A 23,463-nucleotide genomic window follows, 5' to 3' on the forward strand; every position below is an offset into this window, starting at 1 on the left:
GGGAAGACTCTCACGAACATGATGGTGGGCTCCGTTTTGCTCTATGACCCCTACAATCGAACAGTTTGGGCTACACATCAACATGATCCCTCTGTGGAAAGGTGACACTCTCTCGAATACGTACCTGTCAGTTGTTTTCCTAAAAAAAAGTGGTCTGAAGGTCCCCCGGTACAAGTTGAAAAGATGAATGGAAGTACACTACATGACCAAAAGTATGTGGACACCTGCTCGTCGAACATATTATTCCAAAATCATGGGCATTAATATGGAGTTGGTCCCCCTTTGCTGCTATAACAGCCTCCACTCTTCTGGGAAGGCTTTCCACTAGATGTTGGAACATTGCTGCGGGGACTTGCTTCCATTCAGCCACAAGAGCATTAGTGAGGTCAGGCACTGATGTTGGCCGATTAGCCCTGGCTCGCAGTCGGCGTTTCAATTCATCCCAAAGGTATTCGATAGGGTTGAGGTCAGGGCTCTGTGCAGGCCAGTCAAGTTCTTCCACACGATCTCGACAAACCATTTCTGTATGGACCTCGCTTTGTGCACAGGGACATCGTCATGCTGAAACAGGAAAGGGCCTTCCCCAAACTGCTGCCACAAAGTTGGAAGCACAGAATCGTCTAGAATGTCATTGTATGCTGTAGCATTAAGATTTACCATCACTGGAACTAAGGGGCCTAGCCCGAACCATGAAAAACGGCTGCAGACCATTATTCCACTTCCACCAAACTTTACAGTTGGCACTATGCATTCAGGCAGGTTGCGTTTTCCTGGCATCCGCCAAACCCAGATTTGTCCGTCATCCGGCGCCGAAACGAGATGGCCGCCTCGCTTCGCGTTCCTTGGAAAATATGCAGTATTTTGTTTTTTTATGTGTTATTTCTTACATCGGTACCCCAGGTAATCTTAGGTTTCATTACATACAGTCGGGAGGAACTACTGAATATACGATTAACGTCAACTCATCATCGTTCCTACCAGGAATATGACTTTCCCGAAACGGATCCAGTGTTTTGCCTTCCACCCAATACAATGGATCTGATCCCAGCCGGCGACCCTGTGCGACGCCGTAAAAGGGGCAAACGAGGCGGTCTCCTGGCCAGGCTTCGGAGACGGGCACATCGCGCTCCACTCCCTAGCATACTACTCGCCAATGTCCAGTCTCTTGACAATAAGGTTGATGAAATCCGAGCACGGGTAGCATTCCAGAGAGACATCAGGGATTGCAACGTGCTCTGCTTCACGGAAACATGGCTAACTCAAGAGACGCTAACGGAGTCGGTGCAGCCAGCTGGTTTCTTCATGCATCGCGCCGACAGAAACAAACATCTTTCTGGTAAGAAGAGGGGCGGGGGGGTATGCCTTATGATTAACGAGACGTGGTGTGATCATCATAACAACACACAGGAACTCAAGTCATTCTGTTCACCTGATCTAGAACTCCTCACAATAAAATGTCGACCGCATTATCTACCAAGGGAATTCTCTTCAATCATAATCACAGCCGTATATATTCCCCCCCAAGCAGACACATCGATGGCCCTGAACGAACTTTATCTGACTCTTTGTAAACTGGAAACCACACACCCTGAGGCTGCATTCATCGTAGCTGGGGATTTTAACAAGGCTAATCTAAAAACAAAACTCCCTAAATTCTATCAGCATATCGATTGTGCTACCAGGGCTGGAAAAACCCTAGATCATTGTTATACTAATTTCCGCGACGCATATAAGGCCCTCCCCCGCCCCCCTTTCGGAAAAGCTGACCACGACTCCATTTTGTTGATTCCAGCCTACAAACAGAAACTAAAACAACAAGCTCCCGCGCTCAGGTCTGTTCAACGCTGGTCCGACCAATCTGAATCCACGCTTCAAGACTGCTTCGATCACGCGGATTGGAATATGTTCCGCATTGCGTCCAACAACAATATTGACGAATATGCTGATTCGGTGAGCGAGTTCATTAGGAAGTGCATTGACGATGTCGTACCCACAGCAACGATTAAAACATTCCCAAACCAGAAACCGTGGATTGACGGCAGCATTCGCGTGAAACTGAAAGCGCGAACCACTGCTTTTAACCAGGGCAAGGTGACCGGAAGCATGACCGAATACAAACAGTGTAGCTATTCTCTCCGCAAGGCAATCAAACAGGCTAAGTCCCAGTACAGAGACAAAATCGAGTCGCAATTCAACAGCTCAGACACAAGAGGTATGTGGCAGGGTCTACAGTCAATCACGGATTACAAAAAGAAAACCAGTCCCGTCGCGGACCAGGATGTCTTGCTCCCAGACAGGCTAAACAACTTTTTTGCCCGCTTTGAGGACAATACAGTGCCACTGACACGGCCCCCTACCAAAACCTGCGGGCTCTCCTTCACTGCAGCCGAGGTGAGTAAAACATTTAAACGTGTTAACCCTCGCAAGGCTGCAGGCCCAGACGGCATTCCCAGCCGCGTCCTCAGAGCATGCGCAGACCAGCTGGCTGGTGTGTTTACGGACATATTCAATCAATCCTTATCCCAGTCTGCTGTTCCCACATGCTTCAAGAGGGCCACCATTGTTCCTGTTCCCAAGAAAGCTAAGGTAACTGAGCTAAACGACTACCGCCCCGTAGCACTCACTTCCGTCATCATGAAGTGCTTTGAGAGACTAGTCAAGGACCATATCACCTCCACCCTACCGGACACCCTAGACCCACTCCAATTTGCTTACCGACCCAATAGGTCCACAGACGACGCAATCGCAACCACACTGCACACTGCCCTAACCCATCTGGACAAGAGGAATACCCATGTGAGAATGCTGTTCATCGATTACAGCTCAGCATTTAACACCATAGTACCCTCCAAACTCGTCATCAAGCTCGAGACCCTGGGTCTCGACCCCGCCCTGTGCAACTGGGTCCTGGACTTCCTGACGGGCCGCCCCCAGGTGGTGAGGGTAGGTAACAACATCTCCACCCCGCTGATCCTCAACACTGGGGCCCCACAAGGGTGCGTTCTGAGCCCTCTCCTGTACTCCCTGTTCACCCACGACTGCGTGGCCATGCACGCCTCCAACTCAATCATCAAGTTTGCGGATGACACTACAGTGGTAGGCTTGATTACCAACAACGACGAGACGGCCTACAGGGAGGAGGTGAGGGCCCTCGGAGTGTGGTGTCAGGAAAATAACCTCACACTCAACGTCAACAAAACAAAGGAGATGATTGTGGACTTCAGGAAACAGCAGAGGGAGCACCCCCCTATCCACATCGACGGGTCAGTAGTGGAGAAGGTGGAAAGTTTTAAGTTCCTCGGTGTACACATCACGGACAAACTGAATTGGTCCACCCACACAGACAGCGTCGTGAAGAAGGCGCAGCAGCGCCTCTTCAACCTCAGGAGGCTGAAGAAATTCGGCTTGTCACCAAAAGCACTCACAAACTTCTACAGATGCACAATCGAGAGCATCCTGTCGGGCTGTATCACCGCCTGGTACGGCAACTGCTCCGCCCACAACCGTAAGGCTCTCCAGAGGGTAGTGAGGTCTGCAGAACGCATCACCGGGGGCAAACTACCTGCCCTCCAGGACACCTACACCACCCGATGTCACAGGAAGGCCATAAAGATCATCAAGGACAACAACCACCCAAGCCACTGCCTGTTCACCCCGCTATCATCCAGAAGGCGAGGTCAGTACAGGTGCATCAAAGCAGGGACCGAGAGACTGAAAAACAGCTTCTATCTCAAGGCCATCAGACTGTTAAACAGCCACCACTAACATTTAGCGGCCGCTGCCAACATACTGACTCAACTCCAGCCACTTTAAAAATGGGAATTGATGGAAATTATGTAAAAATGTACCACTAGCCACTTTAAACAATGCCACTTAATATAATGTTTACATACCCTACATTACCCATCTCATATGTATATACTGTACTCTATATCATCTACTGCATCTTGCCATCTTTATGTAATACATGTACCACTAGCCACTTTAAACTATGCCCCTTTATGTTTACATACCCTACAGTACTCATCTCATATGTATATACCGTACTCTATACCATCTACTGCATCTTGCCTATGCCGTTCTGTACCACCACTCATTCATATATCTTTATGTACATATTCTTTATCCCTTTACACTTGTGTGTGTATAAGGTAGTAGTTGTGGAATTGTTAGGTTAGATTACTTGTTGGTTATTACTGCATTGTCGGAACTAGAAGCACAAGCATTTCGCTACACTCGCATTAACATCTGCTAACCATGTGTATGTGACTAATAAAATTTGATTTGATTTGATTTTGATTTGATTTTGACTGCCAGATGGTGAAACATGATTCATCACTCCAGACAGTGCGTTTCCACTGCTCCAGAGTCCAATGGTGGTGAGCATTACACCACTCCAGCCGACGCTTGGCATTGCGCATGGTGATCTTAGGCTTGTGTGCGGCCGCTCGGCCATGGAAACCCATTTCATTAAGTTACCAACGAACAGTTCTTGTGCTGAGTCACTGAGCTCTTCGGTGAGGCCATTCTACTGACAACTTTTGTCTATGGAGATTGCATGGCTGTGTGCTCAATTTTATACACCTGTCAGCAACGGCTGTGGCTGAAATAGCCAAATCCACTAATTTGAAGGGGTGTCCACATACTTTTGTATATATATTATATATATGGGGACTGTTTAGTGCCAGAAATATGGGGATAAATACAGTTGAAGTCGGAAGTTTACATACAACTTAGCCAAATACATTTAAACTCTGTTTTTCACAATTCCTGACATTCAATCCTAGTAAAAATTCCTTGTCTTAGGTCAGTTAGGATCATCACTTTATTTTAAGAATGTGAAATGTCAGAATAATAGTAGAGAGAATGATTTATTTCAGCTTTCATTTCTTTCATCACATTCCCAGTGGGTCAGAAGTTTACATACACTCAATTAGTATTTGGTAGCATTGCCTTTAAATTGTTTAACTTGGGTCAAATGTTTCGGGTAGCCTTCCACAAGCTTCCCACAATAAGTTGGGTGAATTTTGGCCCATTCCTCCTGACAGAGCTGGTGTAACTGAGTCAGGATTGTAGGCCTTCTTGCTCGCACACGCTTTTTCAGTTCTGCCCACAATCTATGGATTGAGGTCAGGGCATTGTGATGGCCACTCCAATACCTTCACTTTGTTGTCCTTAAGCCATTTTGCCACAACTTTGGAAGTATGCTTGGGGTCATTGTCCATTTGGAAGACCCATTTACGACCAAGACTTAACTTCCTGACTGATGTTGCTTCAATATATCCACATAATTTTCCTGCCTCATGATGCCATCTATTTTGTGAAGTGCACCAGTCCTGATCCTTGGTATGACCTTCTTAAAACAATTCCTTATAGCATACCTCGGCTTAGACAGGGCTTATTCATATGGGTTAAATAGTGATCCTTTCTGACTACTATTTTGTTGTCACACAGTACCACATGCTGACATAGACCAATCAAGGGCCAGCAGGCTACGAGGAAACTCACCCCCTCATGCCATAGGTTGACTCTTAGGCCACATAGGTTGACTCTCTTACGGCCACTTTCACCATGATGCTTAGTGATTTTGGGGTGCCATTCCATTCAACAATATGGCGCGCTTCAAATTAAAATATTTCCAGCTTCACATGCCATCTGGAGTTTTCCATAGGAATACGTGGATGACATCACTATCTACTGGTTTTAATGTCTATGCTCTAGCCTAATTTATACCTGGTGCTAACAAGTGTCCTTTTGTCCTGATTTTGTCCTCATTCTGATATTGTCCCCCACATTTTCTGAAACATGTCTACACATTAAAATGTGTTTCATATCCGTCCACTGTCTTTTTAAATTTTATTTTATTTTATTTCACCTTTATTTAACCAGGTAAGCTAGTTGAGAACAAGTTCTCATTTACAACTGCAACCTGGCCAAGATAAAGCAAAGCAGTGCAACACAAATAACAACACAGAGTTACACGTGGAATAAACAAGCGTACAGTCAATAACACAATAGAAAAAAAAGAAAGTCTATATACAGTGTGTGCAAATGGCATGAGGAGGTAAGGCAATAAATAGGCAATAGTAGCAAAGTAATTACAATTTAGCAGATTAACACTGGAGTGATAGATGAGCAGATGATGATGAGCAGATGATGGTGTGTAAGTAGTGATACTGGTGTGCAAAAGAGCAGCAAAGTAAATAAAAACAATATGGGGATGAGGTAGGTAGATTGGGTGGGCGTTTTACAGATGGACTATGTACAGCTGCAGCGATCGGTTAGCTGCTCAGATAGCTGATGTTTAAAGTTAGTGAGGGAAATGTAAGTCTCCAGCTTCAGCGATTTTTGCAATTCGTTCCAGTCACTGGCAGCAGAGAACTGGAAGGAAAGGCGGCCAAAGGAGGTGTTGACTTTGGGGATGACAAGTGAGATATACCTGCTGGAGCGCGTGCTAGGGGTGGGTGTTGTTACCGTGACCAGTGAGCTGAGATAAGGCGGAGCTTTACCTAGCTTAGACTTATAGATGACCTGGAGCCAGTGGGTCTGGCGATGAATATGTAGCGAGGGCCAGCCGACTAGAGCATACAGGTCGCAGTGGTGGGTGGTATAAGGCGCTTTGGTAACAAAACGGATGGCACTGTGATAGACTACATCCAATTTGCTGAGTAGAGTATTGGAAGCTATTTTGTAGATGACATCGCCGAAGTCAAGGATCGGTAGGATAGTCAGTTTTACTAGGGTACGAATGGCGGAATGAGTCGAGGCTTTGTTGCGGAATAGTGTCTGGATTGTGACCAGATTTCCTGGTCCCTCCCTGTATGCAAATTATTTCAAAAATAATATTTATTTATTTATTTTAAGATGCATATTGATGCATAAGTCAATGGTGCCACCTGTCAATGATTTTATAAGGTGGGATAATGATGATTTAAATGGTTTTACTGTCCTGATCCATCGACACATGTAAGATATCCAGACAAAATGCGTGCCTGACTACCTCCGGAAGTGGTCAGGAAGATCTGATCACAAACAGTTCACAATGTGTCTGTTAATCGTCTACACCTGTCTGAAAATGTGGGAACAATCAGAATGTGGAAAAGATCAGGACAAAGGCTGCATGTTAGAACCAGGTATAAACGGACCTTCTGTAACACCTGGGGTCGTGTTTATTAGGTACCAAATTGAAAAAGAAACACTGAAAAATGGACGGACTATGCAATCTAGACTTTAAAAACATTCATTTTAGTTTTCCATTGCAAAACAAACCTTAAACCAGGAAGAGTTCACTCACCTGGGCAAAGTAAAGCTCGAGCTGCTTCCCGTTGAACTCCGTCTCGTGGAGCTCGACACGAGCGCGGGCGGCCGCCTCCGGAGTGCTGAAACTGATGCGGACTCGCCTGAAGCTCTTGAACATCTGGAAGGACGTCTGCTCGTCATAGATCCTGAACAAGGCCTCAAACCGCTCCTGGGAGAGAAAGAAAAAAAAGTGCCCATTTTAGACTGGAGTTGATCATGCACCTGTCCTGAAATGTCACCATTAAGCATTTCAGGCATTTTTAGTAAGGTAGCATATCCCTACACTGCAGCATAGCTCTAGAGGTGTGTTCCCCCCTTACAGGGATTTGAGCATCTGGAAAGGTGTTATATAAATGCAATCAATTAATGTAATTATTATAAACTCTACATCCATAGATGCTGCTCCATGGCTGACCCTGTGCCTTGTGTGTGTGTGATACACGTGAATGTGTGCATTATGGGGAGGGTTAAGATTAGGCTGAAAACAAAAAGGGACAAAAGGGACAATATAGTATATATTCTATTAATTCATCAAAGGGAGCAGACAAACAGTGGGAGAGATGGGAGTAGTGAAAAGGGCGGGTGAATCAATTATTCAGCCATTTGAAACAGAATATGATCTTGTCATTTGAGCAATAGGGGACATAGGGGTGTCCTGTGTCATAGTTCCTCTCTTGTGGCCCATCCTCTGTTGTGGTAGCACTCTAGCGGCATCTGCTACGCGTATTGGATTTTCTGGACTGGCGGACATGTTGGATTGTGAAATTTGAGGTTTCCAACTTTCCAGGTCACCCTCCCCTGTTGTTCACTAAGCAGACTGGAAAAGGCAGACTTTTTGAAAAAATAATAGTGTATATCAGATATACACTGCTCAAAAAAATAAAGGGAACACTTAAACATCACAATGTAACTCCAAGTCAATCACACTTCTGTGAAATCAAACTTTATACAGTGCATTTGGAAAAGTATTCAGACCCCTTGATCTTTTCCACATTTTGTTACGCTACAGTCTTATTCTAAAATGAATTAAATTGTTGTTTCTTTCTCATCAACCTACACACATTACCTCATAAAGACAAAGCAAAAACAGGTTTGTATTTTTTTGTGCAAATGTATTAAAAATTAAAAACTATTCAGACCCTTTACTTAGTACTTTGTTGAAACACCTTTGGAAGTGATTACAGCCTTGAGTCTTCTTCGGTATGACGCTACAAGCTTGGCACACCTGTATTTGGGGAGTTTCTCCCATTCTTCTCTGCAGATCCTCTCAAGCTCTGTCAGGTTGGATGGGGAGCAGTGCTGCACAGCTATTTTCAAGTCTCTCCAGAGATGTTCGATCGGGTTCAAGTCCAGGCTCTGGCTGGACCACTCAAGGACATTCAGAGACTTGTCCCGAAGCCAATCCTGCGTTGTCTTGGCTGTGTACTTAGGGTCGTTGGTGAACCTTCGCCACAGTCTGAGGTCCTGAGGTTTTCATCAAGTCCCAGTCCCTGCCACTGAAAACCATCCCCAGAGCATGATGCTGCCACCACCATGCTTCACCTTAGGGATGGTGAGTCTTTCAGGTGCCTTTTGGCAAACTCCAAGCAGGCTGTCAAGTGCCTTTTACTGAGAAGTGGCTTCCGTCTGGCCACTCTATCATAAAGGCCTGATTGGTAGAGTACTGCAGAGATGGATGTCCTTCTGGAAGGTTCTCCCATCTCCACAGAGGAACTCTGGAGCTCTGTCATAGTGACCATCGAGTTCTTGGTCACCTCCTTGACCAAGGACCTTCTCCCCCGATTGCTCAGTTTGGCCGGGCAGCCAGCTCTTGGAAGAGTCTTAGTGGTTCCAAACTTCTTCCATTTAAGAATGATGGAAGCCACTGTGTTCTTGGTGACCTTCAATGCTGCAGACATTTTTTGGTACCCTTCCAGCAGATCTGTGCCTCCTGTCTCGGAGCTCTATGGGGCAATTCCTTCGACCCCAAGGCTTGGTTTTTGCTCTGACATGCATTGTCAACTGTGAGACCTTATATAGACAGGTGTGTGCCTTTCCAAATCATGTCCAATCAATTGAATTTACCACATGTGGACTCCAATCAAGTTGTAGAAACATCAAGGATAATCAATGGAAACAGGATTCACCTGAGCTCAATTTTGAGTCTCATAGCAAAGGGTCTGAATACTTACCTAAATAAGGGATTTCTGTTTTTTATTTTTAATACATTTGCAAAAATGTCAAAAACATGTTTTCGTTTCGTCATTATGGGGTATTGTGTGTAGATTGATGAGGGAAAAAAATATTTCATCCATTTTAGAATAAAGCTGTAACGTAACAAAATTTGGAAGAAGTCAAGGTGTCTGAATACTTTCTGAATGCACCGTAGCTTCGAAATCGTGACATTACGAACTTTTAAAGAAAATAAGCAGTTTCTTGACTCTATATACATTAATATACAGTACTAGTCAAAAGATTGCACACACCTACTCATTCAAGTATTTTTCTTTATTTTTTACTATTTTCTACATTGTAGAATAATAGTGAAGACATCAAAACTATGAAATAACACATATGGAATCATGCAGTAAACAAAAAAGTGTTAAACAAATCAAAATTATTATTTTTGGCCTTGATGACAGCTTTGCACACCCTTGGCATTCTCTCAACCAGCTTCACCTGGAATACTTTTCCAACAGTCTTGATGGAGTTCCCACATATGCTTAGCACTTGTTGGCTGCTTTTCTTTTACTCAATTTGGTTGATGTCGGGTGATTGTGGAGTGAGCTTGTGGCCACACAAGCTCACAAAACGGGACCACGAGTGCTAAAGTGCATAAAAATCATCTGTCCTTGGTTGCAACACTCACTAATGAGTTACAAACAGCCTCCGGAAGCTACGTCAGCACAATAAGTTTTCGTCGGGAGATCCATGAAATGGGTTTCTATGGCTGAGCAGCCTAAGCCTAAGATCACCATGCGCAATGCCAAGCGTCAGCTGGAGGGGTGTAAAGTTCACCGCAATTGGACTCAGCAGAGGAAACGTGTTCTCTGGAGTGATGAATCACGCTTCACCATCTGGTAGTCCGACGGACGAATCTGGGTTTGGCAGACGTCAGGAGAACACTACCTGCCCAAATGCATAGTGCCAACTGTAACGTTTGGTGGAGGAGGAATAATGGTCTGGGGCTGTTGTTCATGGTTCGGGCTAGTTCCAGTGATGGGAAATCTTAATGCCACAGCATACAATGACATTCTAGATGATTCTGTGCTTCCAACTTTGTGGCAACAGTTTGGGGAAGGCCCTTTCCTGTTTCAGCATGACAATGCCCCCATGCACAAAGCGAGGTCCATAGAGAAATGGTTTGTCAAGATCGGTGTGGAAGAACTTGACTGGCCTGCACAGAGCCCATACCTCAACCCTAATGAACACCCTTGGTATGAATTGGAACGCCGACTGCGAGCCATACCTAATCGCCCAACATCAATGCCCGACCTCACTAATGCTCTCGTGGCTGAATGGAAGCAAGTCTCCGCAGGATTGTTCCTAAATCTAGTGGAAAGCCTTCCCAGAAGGGTGGAGACTGTTATAGAAGCAAAGGGGGGACCAACTCCATATTAATGCCCATGATTTTGGAATTAGATGATAGATGAGCAGGTGTCCACATACTTTTGGTCATGTAGTGTGTATATATGCCCAAAAGTATGTGGACACCTGCTCGGCTGAAATAGCCGAATCCACTAATTTGAAGGGGTGTCCACATACTTTTGTATTTATAGTGTGTATATATACACTGGGTGTAGAAAACATTAAACACACCTGCTCTTTCCATGACATAGACTGACCAGGTGAATCCAGGTGAAAGCTATGATCCCTTATTGATGTCACCTGTTAAATCCACTTCCATCAGTGTAGATGAAGGGAAGGAGACAGGTTATAGAAGGATTTTTAAGCCTTGAGAATTGAGGCATGGATTGTGTATCTGTGCCATTCAGTGAGTGAATGGGCAAGACAAAAGATTTGAAGTGCCTTTGAACGGGTAATGGTAGTAGGTGCCATGTGCACCGGTTTGAGCGTGTCAAGAATTGCAACACTGATGGTTTTTCACGCTCAACAGTTTCCCGTATGTATCAAGAATGGTCCACCACCCAAAGGACATCCAGTCAACTTGACATAACTGTGGGAAGCATTGGAGTCAACACGGGCCAGCATCCTTGTGGAACGCTTTCGACACCTTGTAGTTCATGCACAAACTAATTGAGGCTGTTCTGAGGGCAAAAGGGGGTGCAACTTAATATTAGGGAGGTGTTCCTAATATTCTGTACACTCAGTGTATTTAAGGTATACACAGTGTTGGGGAGTAACGGATTACATGTCATCCGTGTACATGTAATCCGTTACATGTAAAGGATTACAAAAAACAGTAACTGTAATCCATTACGTTACCAGCTACAAATAATGTAATCAGATTATATACTTTTGAAAAATTTGATGACAAGTTAGAGACCACTATGATGACACATCAAACACATTTGGTGTATCGCGAGAAAAGAGAAGGAATAGGTTTTTGTAGGCTACAGTCCAGGCTATGTCTTCCAATGGTGCAACTGCTGTCGGCATCCAAAGATTATCCAAATTGAATAAACGCTCGAAGGTAAGGATGACAACAGTGGTGTAGTCTACGGCGATACGGATATGACTTTTTATTGATATTTACATAGCGCATTGATGTGAATCAAACTGCTGCTCTCTCATTTAGCTATTTGCGTCTTACGGATTGTGGTTGTTGTGGGTGGCTGTTCACAAATCTAAATGTGTATTTGAACTCAATAATGGTTGAATTCAAAAAGTTTAAGCTGCCTATCAATGATTGTTTTGAAACCAGTGTTAAGCTAGTAAAAAATGTGCTCTTGTAACAGCTGCATTGTGCGGATCCCAGCCTACGGAATAAAATTGGGGCTTTTACGGCTCAATCTAATTCATGCAGATTTTTTTTTTTTTCCAAAAGGCCTAAAGGACACATGCTCAAACTCGCACACTTTTGATAGACTTAAAGGGACAATCTGTAGTTGGTACATACATTTTTCATAAATTTTTGGACTTATTATATATATTAATTAAAAGATATAATTGAATTGTGTTATTATATGTAGTAGAAAGCAATGGGTTAGAAGAAGCTTACATAACCAACCCATAAAGTAAAATGTGACATCCATATATGGCCAGCTATGTAAACTATTGATTTATCCTGCAATAGATGTCGTTCAATTAATAACATACATGTTTGTCTTCTTCTAATGCCTCTTAAGGGTAAAGTAATCTAGAAGTAACTGAATGTAATCTGATTGTGTTACTGAGTTTGGATAATCCAAAATTTACGTTGCTGATTATAATTTTGGACAGGTAACTAGTAACTGTAACGGATTACATTTAGAAAGTAACCTACCCAACCCTGTGTTTACAGTATTATGATCAGAGCCATACATATGGCCCTTGGTCAGATGTGTGTCTGTCATATTTAGCAAAACAAAAAGCTTGTTGAGGGAGTTCCACTTTCATTCAGTGTCAACATTCAGAATGGTGGTATTAGTTTATGCCTAATATATATATAAATATACTGTATATATATATATATATATATATATATATATATATATCAGGGGTAACCATGGTGTTCCTCTGCCCATCCACTGCTGTGTTTGGTAAGGAAATTAGATTTCCCATCTGAATCCTTCTGGCCCTCCAGATGCTATCAAGGCTCTCCTCTCCCTATCTCCCAACCTCTCTCTTTTCTCCCTCCAACGCCCTCTTTTTCTCAATGTTCTCCCTCTCTCTCTCTCCATCCCTCTCTCTCTCTCTCTCCCTCTCCCCCTATCTCGCTGTCTCTCTCACTGCTTGGACAGAGTGACATTTTAGCTGTGAATTCAATTGATGGACTCTGTCGGGAGCCAGTAACTGGGAAGAGACCAGGGAAGGTGGAGGCTGGCTAGTCGATACAGGGGGCTTTCTCACAGCACGCTCCACAGACAGAGCATTCAAGGAGACTATTCTTTCTCTCTCATCAAACCTGTTTTTGAGAGAGGGAAGAAAGGTAGCCATGAAACTATAGGCATCATTTAAAAGGAACTGGTGCCGACTTCCTTTTGGTCGGCTCGGCTGTGCCATTTTGGGTTAGAGCAACTGTTATTGAATTCAGCTAAACAGAAAGGCTCTCAATCACATACATATCATAGTCTTCCGGACACAATTGATTGACTGAAGCATTTACTATCACACTAAATAATGATTACTCCTTCAAATGGAAATGCTAAAATACCAATAATATTGGTACTGGTACACGTACGTGTCAGACTTTACTATTGGTACAAGAGCATAAAAAAAAGGTATCGTCAAACACATACACGTTTGTACCACGTTGATATGGGGATACGGAAGTGTCAAGGTATGAGACACTGACAGTAACAGGTTGATAAAGAGCGTAAACTGTGGAAAAGTGAATAAGCTGCAATCCCCATGTGAATTTCCTTATCTGCTTTCCAGCCAGGGCTAGATTCACTATCGGGGCACATCTGATTGGTGTTTAACTCACCATACAAGGGCCTTTCCATTCATAAGCCAAGAAAATTGTTCAATTTATGTTTCTGTGTCTTGACTCCGCCCTTCAGTCTGTAGCCGTGCCAACCCCCTGACATAGGGACTACTTTTCCACTCAGCGCCTCTGTACTGAACGAGTAGTGGTGAACCCCCTGCAGTTAATTCTAGACTACCATCATCAACACCCATGACTACCACGTGGAAAACACACACACAAAAACATAATGGATATACCAAAGTCCTCCTGATGTTGAGCTGCCAGGAATTGGGTTGCATATCAAACCCTATTACAGTAGGCTACATTCATCCAGTACTTGAGTTATGGCTGTTTTGTGACCCCTGTCAGTTTCAGCTCTGTCACCAATCACCTGATATGCTGTGGTTAGCCTCGTCGCGAACCAGGATTCCCTAAAACGGGAAAACAGGATTCCCTAAAAAAGTACTCGTTACATGTTTAATACTTAGCAGGACAGGAAAATGGTCTAATTCACACACTTATCAAGAGAACATCCCTGGTCATCCCAACTGCCTCTGATCTGGCAGACTCACTAAACACCAATGCTTCGTTTGTAAATTATGTCTCAGTTGTTGGAGTGTGCCCATGGCTATCTGTAAAAAAAAAAAAAAAAGAAATCGGTCTGGTTTGCTTAAAATAACACATTTCTTTATGATTTATACTTCTACTTTTGACACTTAAGTACATTCAAAACCAAATACTTTTAGACTTTTACTCATGTAGTATTTTACTGGGTGACTTTCACTTTTACTTGAGTCATTTTCTTTTAAGGTATCTTTACTTTTACTCAAGTGTGAAAATTGGGTACTTTTCCCACCACTGCGCCTCACAATACGTCAAACAAATCAAATGTCTTGCTTGGGCGAAGCTCCAAAGGTGCTCACCAGAAGAGCGCCGTAGGAGCACCAGCGTGTGAGGACAGAAAATGTCAACATAACAAGCCCTGGTGACAAAACATTTTAGAATGTTTGCAGCACACTGGTTTTCACAGCATTTCTCTGTCATTTCGAGATTAGCTAAAGCTGCAGGAAAAGGGGAGAAATTGTCTTCAATGCTGGCCATATCAATATTTTTAAATGTTGACGTTTCTGATGTGATATTTGCCTGTAAAGGCTAGCATGAGGAACAAGAAGTAGCTAGCCACAATGAGGTTCGTTTTGAGAAGTCAGCTAACCTTGTAAGCTACCTAGGTATAACTAGCTAACTACTAGCTACACCACAAGACCAAACGTATGTGGATACCTGCTCGTCAAACATCTCATTCCAAAATCATGGGTATTAATATGGAGTTGGTGTCCCCTTTGCTGCTATAACAGCCTTCAATCTTCTGGGAAGGTTTTCCACTAGATGTTGGAACATTGCTGTGGAGACTTGCTTCGACTCAGCCACAAGCGCATTCGTGAGGTCGGGCCACTGATGTTGGGCGATTAGGCCTGGCTCACATTCGGCGTTCCAATGAATCCTAAAGGTGTTCAATGGGGTTGAGGTCAGGGCTCTGTGCAGGCCACTCGCACACAGACACCAAGCCCCTCCCCCTGCCACTCACAACGACGAAAGATAACTTCTTCCTCTCTGACAACAAGCAGTTTAAACTCGCTACAGACGAGAACTTAACCTTTCTAACGACACCCTTTTTATGTCTCAACTCCCAAAATGTAGAATAGAGCAGACACTACTAGAACGAGAGTATCAATGAACATGATTGTGGAAAATGGATGCTCAGTTTGTCTCGTACCGCGTACCGCTAGCAGCATTTTAGCCACAGACTGTCATGTTCTGTCTGTGTTTTATACATGTACAATGAGCATACACATCTTTTATTTACATCAGGAATAGGCAACTTGTTCTCATTCTAAGAAATAAGTGTCTTCTTAAGCTGCAAAAATGGATTCACAAGAGTGCCAATCAAATAAAAGAGATTGAAGATCTTACAACTAGCCAAAAAGGACATGTTCATTTGAGAATACCACACAGAAACATTAGAGAAAGAACCCCCTCCCCTCTTTATTAAAGGATTGAGATATGTGATTAATCAACATTGACATTACTTCATTTTGAATAATAGTTCAACAATTAAAACAAGTTTAAACACTTAAATCAAATCAAATCAAATGTATTTATATAGCCCTTCGTACATCAGCTGATATCTCAAAGTGCTGTACAGAAACCCAGCCTAAAACCCCAAACGGCAAGCAATGCAACTTAACAACTTAACTTCAAAGAATCAACACTTCATCACTTCAAAGTGTACAAATAAGCTAACTCGTATGTAAAGATTAGACATCTTAGTCTAAACAACAATATATAATTGAGTAGTAACAAGTAGGCTTTTATTACTAAAGCATCATTTCTGGTTAACAAAAAAAACTCCATATGTGGCCAACCTTGCTCCACTGATCCCTGATCTACTGGGTGAGAACTTATATTCCAGCCCAGCAATAGCACACTTGATTATCAACTCATTAGATTTGATAACTTGAATCAGGTATGTTATTGCTGGGCTGAAGCAGAACCCTGCACATCTAGCAGACATCCAGCATGGTTGGCTTGCTCCAATTGTAATAGGTTCATACATTGTTTGTGATGTATTTAACTGTATTTTTGTATACAACATTTGCCTACACGTATAACCCATGGCATATAGGACATACCCTTAGTATCTTGGGACATTCATTGGGACCTCTTTTTTCATCTGCAAACAGGCTTTCACAGCTTAACATATCCGAGGACTGAAAACCTCACAAAGAAACATACTTCATTATACTCAAATTAGACAGCACTGAATATTATGTTGCTCTGTCCTCAAAGTTTTCCCCTCTAGGGACTGGAACTGGAGAATCTTTTCATAATGTCCTCCCACAAAATTACCTGCACTATCCAGTAGCCTACACTCTCTCTTTACAGACAGCTGGAGCTGCAATTTCAGCCTCTTCCATGGCTGTTATCTACAAATGCATTTGAAGATGGTGTTTTTAATTTACAGCAAGACAGCTAGATAGCTAGCTGATGATATTTAATTCATTTAGCTGAACAGTGTGTTTTAAGTTAGCAGCTCAGTTGAGTCAGCCTTCAAAGTGGCCTACTGTAGCCTGCTAGCTGGCTAATAATAAATGGTTTGTTTTACATAAAACAAATGTATTTACTTACTTGAATAGGTTCCCCTACTACCTCTGTTTTTTGGGTCCTTACAAAAACAAAATAATTGGCAATCGTCACAATATTTCTGGTGATAGCAAAGCCAGCAGCCATGTGGACGAATGGCGACAAAGAAAAAAGTGTTTGTCACCAGAGTGGTTTAGAAAGTGTTGTGATGTTTGACTTTACCAGCTTAATCCACTTTTAATTTCAATAAATATAAATCGCAGACTGTCAGCCACGCTTGATAACTAGCACTTGAAACTAGCATAGGCAACCACTACCCAGACGGAAAACAGTGACACACATCACCCCATCTATGACCCAACAACTGTGTTCAACTCCTCAGTTCACAGTTCCATCTTACCTCACTGTAAGACTGGTGATCACATAATATTGTTATGGCTGTGCCTGTGAGTCAATCTCTCCCAGTGGTAGTCAAATATAAATAGATGAAACTCAAGCTAAATATTGCATAATGCAGCGCCACTCAAAAGCTGTCATGGTAGAGTGGGCCAGGAATTGCGTGTTTGCGTGGGCAGCACTTTCACAGACAACCTTTCCCAGCCAATGACAACACTAATTTCAATTCCACTTCCTGGACCACACAAATATTATACATCCTTCCAGCCAATGACAACACTCATTTCAATTCTACATCCTGGACCACACAGACTTTGATACATCCTTCCAGTACCAGTCCTAGCCCTTAGCAGCCACACACAGTAGTTCCATAGCAACAAAACATATCTCCTACAAAATATATGTGATATTGGCAAGAGGATAGTCACTTGGCAGGCGACTCGACAAAACTGCCACTCAATGTGGGACTTGAATCCTCTAAACCTGACTCCTTGGCACTGTTTGAGATGAAACTCAAAGTTACCCCGGTTCTCTGAGAATATGATTGCGATGTCTCACTATGGTATCGCTGGATAGGCGGATCACTACGGAATAACCAATCACACAACATCTGTCGGAGACGGACAGGTTGAGTGGCGAATGAGGTGAGCCCCTCCCTCTTTATAAGGTGCCACTCAATACACCCTCTGGTCATTCTCAAGCATGTCTCTCTTCCTTGCGCTCTTGCGAGCATCTCACTCATATTCTCCGAGAATTGGGGTTACACAAGTCAACTTGGGTTCTCTTTCAAATACTCGTTCCCATGTCTCACTGTGGGATTTGGCCAACTCCGTATCGCAGACAAGCTCTTCGAAGCCAGGGTCCAACATCATCACGCCTCAGAGGCTCTGATACTGGAGGTCAGAGGCCATGATACTGACTGCCAAAGAAGGTGCAGTCACCTCCAGTTGAAAAAAACTCAAATGTATGCGGGGTGGCCCAACATGCCACATCACAAATCTCCTGTACAGAGATGCCTTTGAAAAGTGCCCAAGAGGTAGCCATACCTCTAGTGAAATGAGCCCTCAGGCCCTCCAGTGGCCTTGCTATTATAAGCCAGTATAATAGCCTCCACTATCCAACGGGATAGCCGTTGACGAGAGAGAGTGCCCAGGATAAGGAGTTGATCGCTCTTTCGCAATGTACTCGTTCTATCCAAGTAAATGCGCAAAGTGCGTACTGGACACAAACGGTGGAGACACTATTCCTCCAGTAGAAGAGAGGGGAGGCGCATGGAAGGCCAAAAGCTCTAAGGTGAGGAAATAATAAGTATTGCTGGAAGTAGGCAAACAGGCTGGGTTGGGTAACAAAGTCACCTTGGAAAACCTGGGGCAAACTGTCGGCACGAATGGTGGACTGACAGTGCATGCAGCTCACTCACTCGCTTTGCAGATGTAAGGGCAATCAGTAAAGCGGTTTTGATGGAGAGATTTTTCATCTCCACACTTTCCATTGGCTCGAAAGGCTGCTGTGAAATGGCCTCAGGCACAATAGATACAGTGGCTTGCGAAAGTATTCACCCCCTTGGCATTTTTCCTATTTTGTTGCCTTACAACCTGGAATTAAAATTGATTTTTGGGGGGGTTTGTATCATTTGATTTACACAACATGCCTACCACTTTGAAAATATAAAATATTTTTTATTGTGAAACAAATAAAGAAATAAGACAAAAAAACAGAAAACTTGAGCGTGCATAACTATTCACCCCCCCCAAAGTCAATACTTTGTAGAGACACCTTTTGCAGCAATTACAGCTGCAAGCCTCTTGGGGTATGTCTCTATAAGCCTGGCACATCTAGCCACTGGGATTTATGTCCATTCATCAGGGCAAAACTGCTCCAGCTCCTTCAAGTTGGATGGGTTCCGCTGGTGTACTGCAATCTTTAAATCATACCATAGATTCTCAATTGGATTGAGGTCTGGGCTTCGACTAGGCCATTCCAAGACAATTAAATATTTCCCGTTAAACCACTCGAGTGTTGCTTTAGCAGTATGCTTAGGGTCATTGTCCTGCTGGAAGGTGAACCTCCGTCCCAGTCTCAAATCTCTGGATCTGGATGACCAAATACAGGTTTCCCTAAAGAATTTCCGTGTATCTAGTGCAATCCATCATTCCTTCAATTCTGACCAGTTTCCCAGTCCTTGCCGATGAAAAACATCCCCACAGCATGATGCTGCCACCCCCATGCTTCACCGTGGGGATGGGGTTCTCGGGGTGATTAGAGGTGTTGGGTTTGTGCCAGACATAGCGTTTTCCTTGATGGCCAAAAAGCTACATTTTAGTCTCTTCTGACCTGAGTACCTTCTTCCATATGTTTGGGGAGTCTCCCACATGCCTTTTGGCAAACACAAAACGTGTTTGCTTATTTCTTTCTTTAAGCAATTGCTTTTTTCTGGCCACTCTTCCGTAAAGCCCAGCTCTGTGGAGTGTACAGCTTAAAGTGGTCCTATGGACAGATACTCCAATCTCTGCTGTGGAGCTTCCCAGCTCCTTCAGGGTTATCTTTGGTCTCTTTGTTGCATCTCTGATTAATGCCCTCCTTGCCTGGTCCGTGAGTTTTGGTGGGCGGCCCTCTCTTGGCAGGTTTGTTTTGATGCCATATTCTTTCAATTTTTTAATAACGGATTTAATAGTGCTCCGTGGGATGTTCAAAGATATTTTTTTATAACCCAACCCTGATCTTTACTTCTCCACAACTGTGTCCCTGACCTGTTTGGAGAGCCCCTAGGTCATCATGGTGCCGCTTGCTTGGTGGTGCCCCTTGCTTAGTGGTGTTGCAGACTCTGGGGCCTTTCAGAACAGGTGTATATATACTGAGATCATGTGACACTTAGATTGCACACAGATGGACTTTATTTAACTAATTATGTGACTTCTGAAGGTAATTGGTTGCACCAGATCTTATTTAGGGGCTTCATAACCAAGGGAGTGGTCCATTACATGAAATTCAAATAAAAATCCATTTAAATTACAGGTTGTAATGCAACAAAATAGGAAAAATGCCAAGGGGGATGAATACTTTTGCAAGGCACTGTAGGTCCCAAGATGTGGCTAAAGGCTTGGAGGCTCCTTCATAAAGCAAGACAACAGGGGGGATGCCTCCCTATTGTGTTGTTGTTGAAGCCTATATGAAAGGCCGAGATAGCGGCTAAATAGACCTTTACAGTGGAGAAAGCCTTTGCTCTGTCCAGAAGATCCAGCAAAAAGCATAGGATCTCAAATGTAAAGCTTTGGTAAGGAATGATCACACCACTTCGCAAAAAACGCACCACTTGTTACCATACAGTGAGCGTATAGAAGGGGCTCTGGCACTCTGGATCCAGAAAGGGCACTCAGAATGGGGCGCTGCAGTTCACTATGAAGCCACCCATTTTCTAGATTCAGTAGCAAGTGGCGACTCAGCTCGCATACTAGAGCAGGAAATCTTCTCTCTATTATTAAGCAAATGGTCAATCAGAGCTATACCAGCAGCAGAGAGACATCTCGGCTTCTACTCCTGGTACTTCCTGGTTCCCCTGTAAACAGTTCCCCTCTCCACTTGTTTTTACCCCTTTTGAGTTTTTCAGAAGTAAGTTTTAATTTCTATAGTTGACTTCTGAAAAACTCAAAAGGGGGTAATGTCACGATCGTCGAAATAACATTCGGACCAAGGCGCAGCGTGATATGGGTTCCACATCTTTTTATTCGTGAAACACACAAAACAATTTTAAAAAAGGCAAACGATACGTGAAGCTATGCTATGCTCACGGGCAACTACACATAAACAAGATCCCACAAAACACAGTGGGGAAATGGCTGCCTAAATATGATCCCCAATCAGAGACAATGATAAACAACTGCCTCTGATTGGGAACCATACCAGGCCAACATAGAAATAAAACAACCTAGATTACCCACCCTAGTCACACCCCGACCTAACCAAAATAGAGAATAAAAAGTCTCTCTATGGTCAGGGCGTGACAGGTAAAAACAAATATGCGAGCAGAGTCATCACTTGCTACTGAATCCAGAATTCCGTTGAAAATGGGTGGCTTCATAGCAAACTGCAGTCTAAACCCCTTTGTAACTGTGTACAAGACCCAGGGCTGGACTGTGCATGTGCACTGTAATACTACTACTAGCCACCTACTCGCCAATGTCATAGGGTTCATCAAGCTTAATATCTTAGTGATGTATTACAACACACTTATGGAATCAAAGGCTCTGTGTTAAGTCTGAGTAGCCTGGTCCCAGATATGTTTGTTCTCTTGCCAACTCCATTGCTGTAGGCTGTCATTTTCAAGACAAAATAGTTTGGCATGAAAATGAGTGACAAGGAGTTGGCATGATCAGACTGGTACTCAAACATACATTTTTCATTTGCATTTTTGTCATTTAGCAGACACTCTTCTTCAGAGCGCCTTACTACAATCAAAGGCAATCTTATCCAGAGCAACTTCAAATATAATAATATATGCCATTTAGCGGACTTACCATCATGCAGGCATACATTTTACGTACGGGTGGTCCCGGGAATTGAACCGAAGGGCCATGCTCTACCAACTGAGCTAAAGAGGACTTGCATATTAGACCAGGCTCATGCTGTGATTATTTGACAAGTGTCATTTTGACTGTCAGTATAGCAAGCCTCAGAGCAGCGGTGGTGCCTGTACTGATAACTTAATTTCTCATCTGGGCTCTGATGTAACCTGAGGATTTGTTCTCTCATAAATAAGGGGTCATGTGGGCACGGGCAAAATAATGTGACAGGTAACGCACCTCGAACCCAATTGGAGCTGACGGACGACCGTGGGGCCTGTCAAGGAAGACTGACCGGGCCTTTTTAATCCAAGGTGTAGAACACACACACGCTAACACATAAGTACACACAAAACCACTCACTCGCTCGAGCACGCACGCACGCACGCGCACACACACACACAAACACACACCCCACTGAACCTCCTATCCACAGTAAGAGAGAAGCATGAAGACATGGTGGACAAAGGATGAGTATGAGGAAAACAGAACAAGCTGTTCTTGTTTTTGACTCTCTCAAAGGTGACTTTTTTATCAGAGATGGCCACTGTGGGCCCTGTTCCTCTAACTTCATGGAGGTAAGTTTGTGCAGAGAATTGGGGTACATTTTGTGTCACGAGATGAAGTAACGGGACAGAACAAGTAAGGCTGAATGACTGCTCAGATCATATGAATGTACTGTACATAAGTAAGTAAGTAGTCCTGCACAAGGCTTGGCTTGAGCGAGCCGCAACAGCTTTTAGGAGTAGGAGCCTGTAGGGCAGGTGGTGTCAAACCCGTTCCATGGAGGGCCTAGTGTCTGCTGATTTCTGACAGCAGGTGAGCCGAGTCCCTTACTAATTAGTGACCTTATTTCATCAATCAGTTACAAGGGATGAGCGAAAACCCTCAGACACTCCACGCTCCGTCGAATGAGCTTGACACGTGCTGTAGAGTGAGGCCAGCTTGATGTACAAGTACAGGACGCTAGTCTATCGCAGGGCCTTACCCCCAATCGAGCTCGTTACTGCTGAGTGCCAAGCAGAAACTCACCAGGTCCCATTTTTACAAGTCATTGGTATGACTCGGATGAGGATCAAACTCCCATCCTTCCAATCTCAGGGCGGACACTCTGACCACAAGGCCAATGAGTAATGAGTTGGTCTCCTACTCTATAATGGAGGGGGAATAGCCACAGAAAAAGCCAAGTCAGAGACAGACAAAAGGCTCTGTTACAATAGCCAATAGCCACACTAGAATATACCACTTAGTATGAAGCAATCCATTTGGCATCCATTCTAAGTAGTAGCCTATGGTAGTATGGACATTGGACATTGAAACGTGGCCAAAGTCTGGCTCCTCAAGAGCTCCAAGAGAAAAGATGGCCATTACCGCTTTACCCGCGCTCCTCCACTACCTCCCCATGTCACCTTTATGAAACACTCCAGGTTACTTCGGCTGGCCAATGAGCTGGCCCAAATTAGCCGAGAGAGAGAGAGAGAGAGAGACAGACAGACAGAGACAAGTGACACAATCCCA

General features: G+C 43.7%; 1 protein-coding gene across 1 annotated transcript in view; it reads right to left on the minus strand.

Moving 5' to 3' along the window:
- Positions 1–23,463, minus strand: part of LOC139530546 (calcipressin-2-like) — a 54,710-nt gene that overhangs the window by 9,905 nt on the left and 21,342 nt on the right. The window contains exon 2 of the mRNA XM_071327054.1: positions 7,295–7,468. Coding sequence (XP_071183155.1) covers positions 7,295–7,468 — 174 coding nt within the window. The remainder of the gene's footprint in view (positions 1–7,294; positions 7,469–23,463) is intronic.

This window comes from Salvelinus alpinus, chromosome 9 (assembly GCF_045679555.1).
Source record: "Salvelinus alpinus chromosome 9, SLU_Salpinus.1, whole genome shotgun sequence".
NCBI classification, from domain to species: Eukaryota; Metazoa; Chordata; class Actinopteri; order Salmoniformes; family Salmonidae; genus Salvelinus; species Salvelinus alpinus.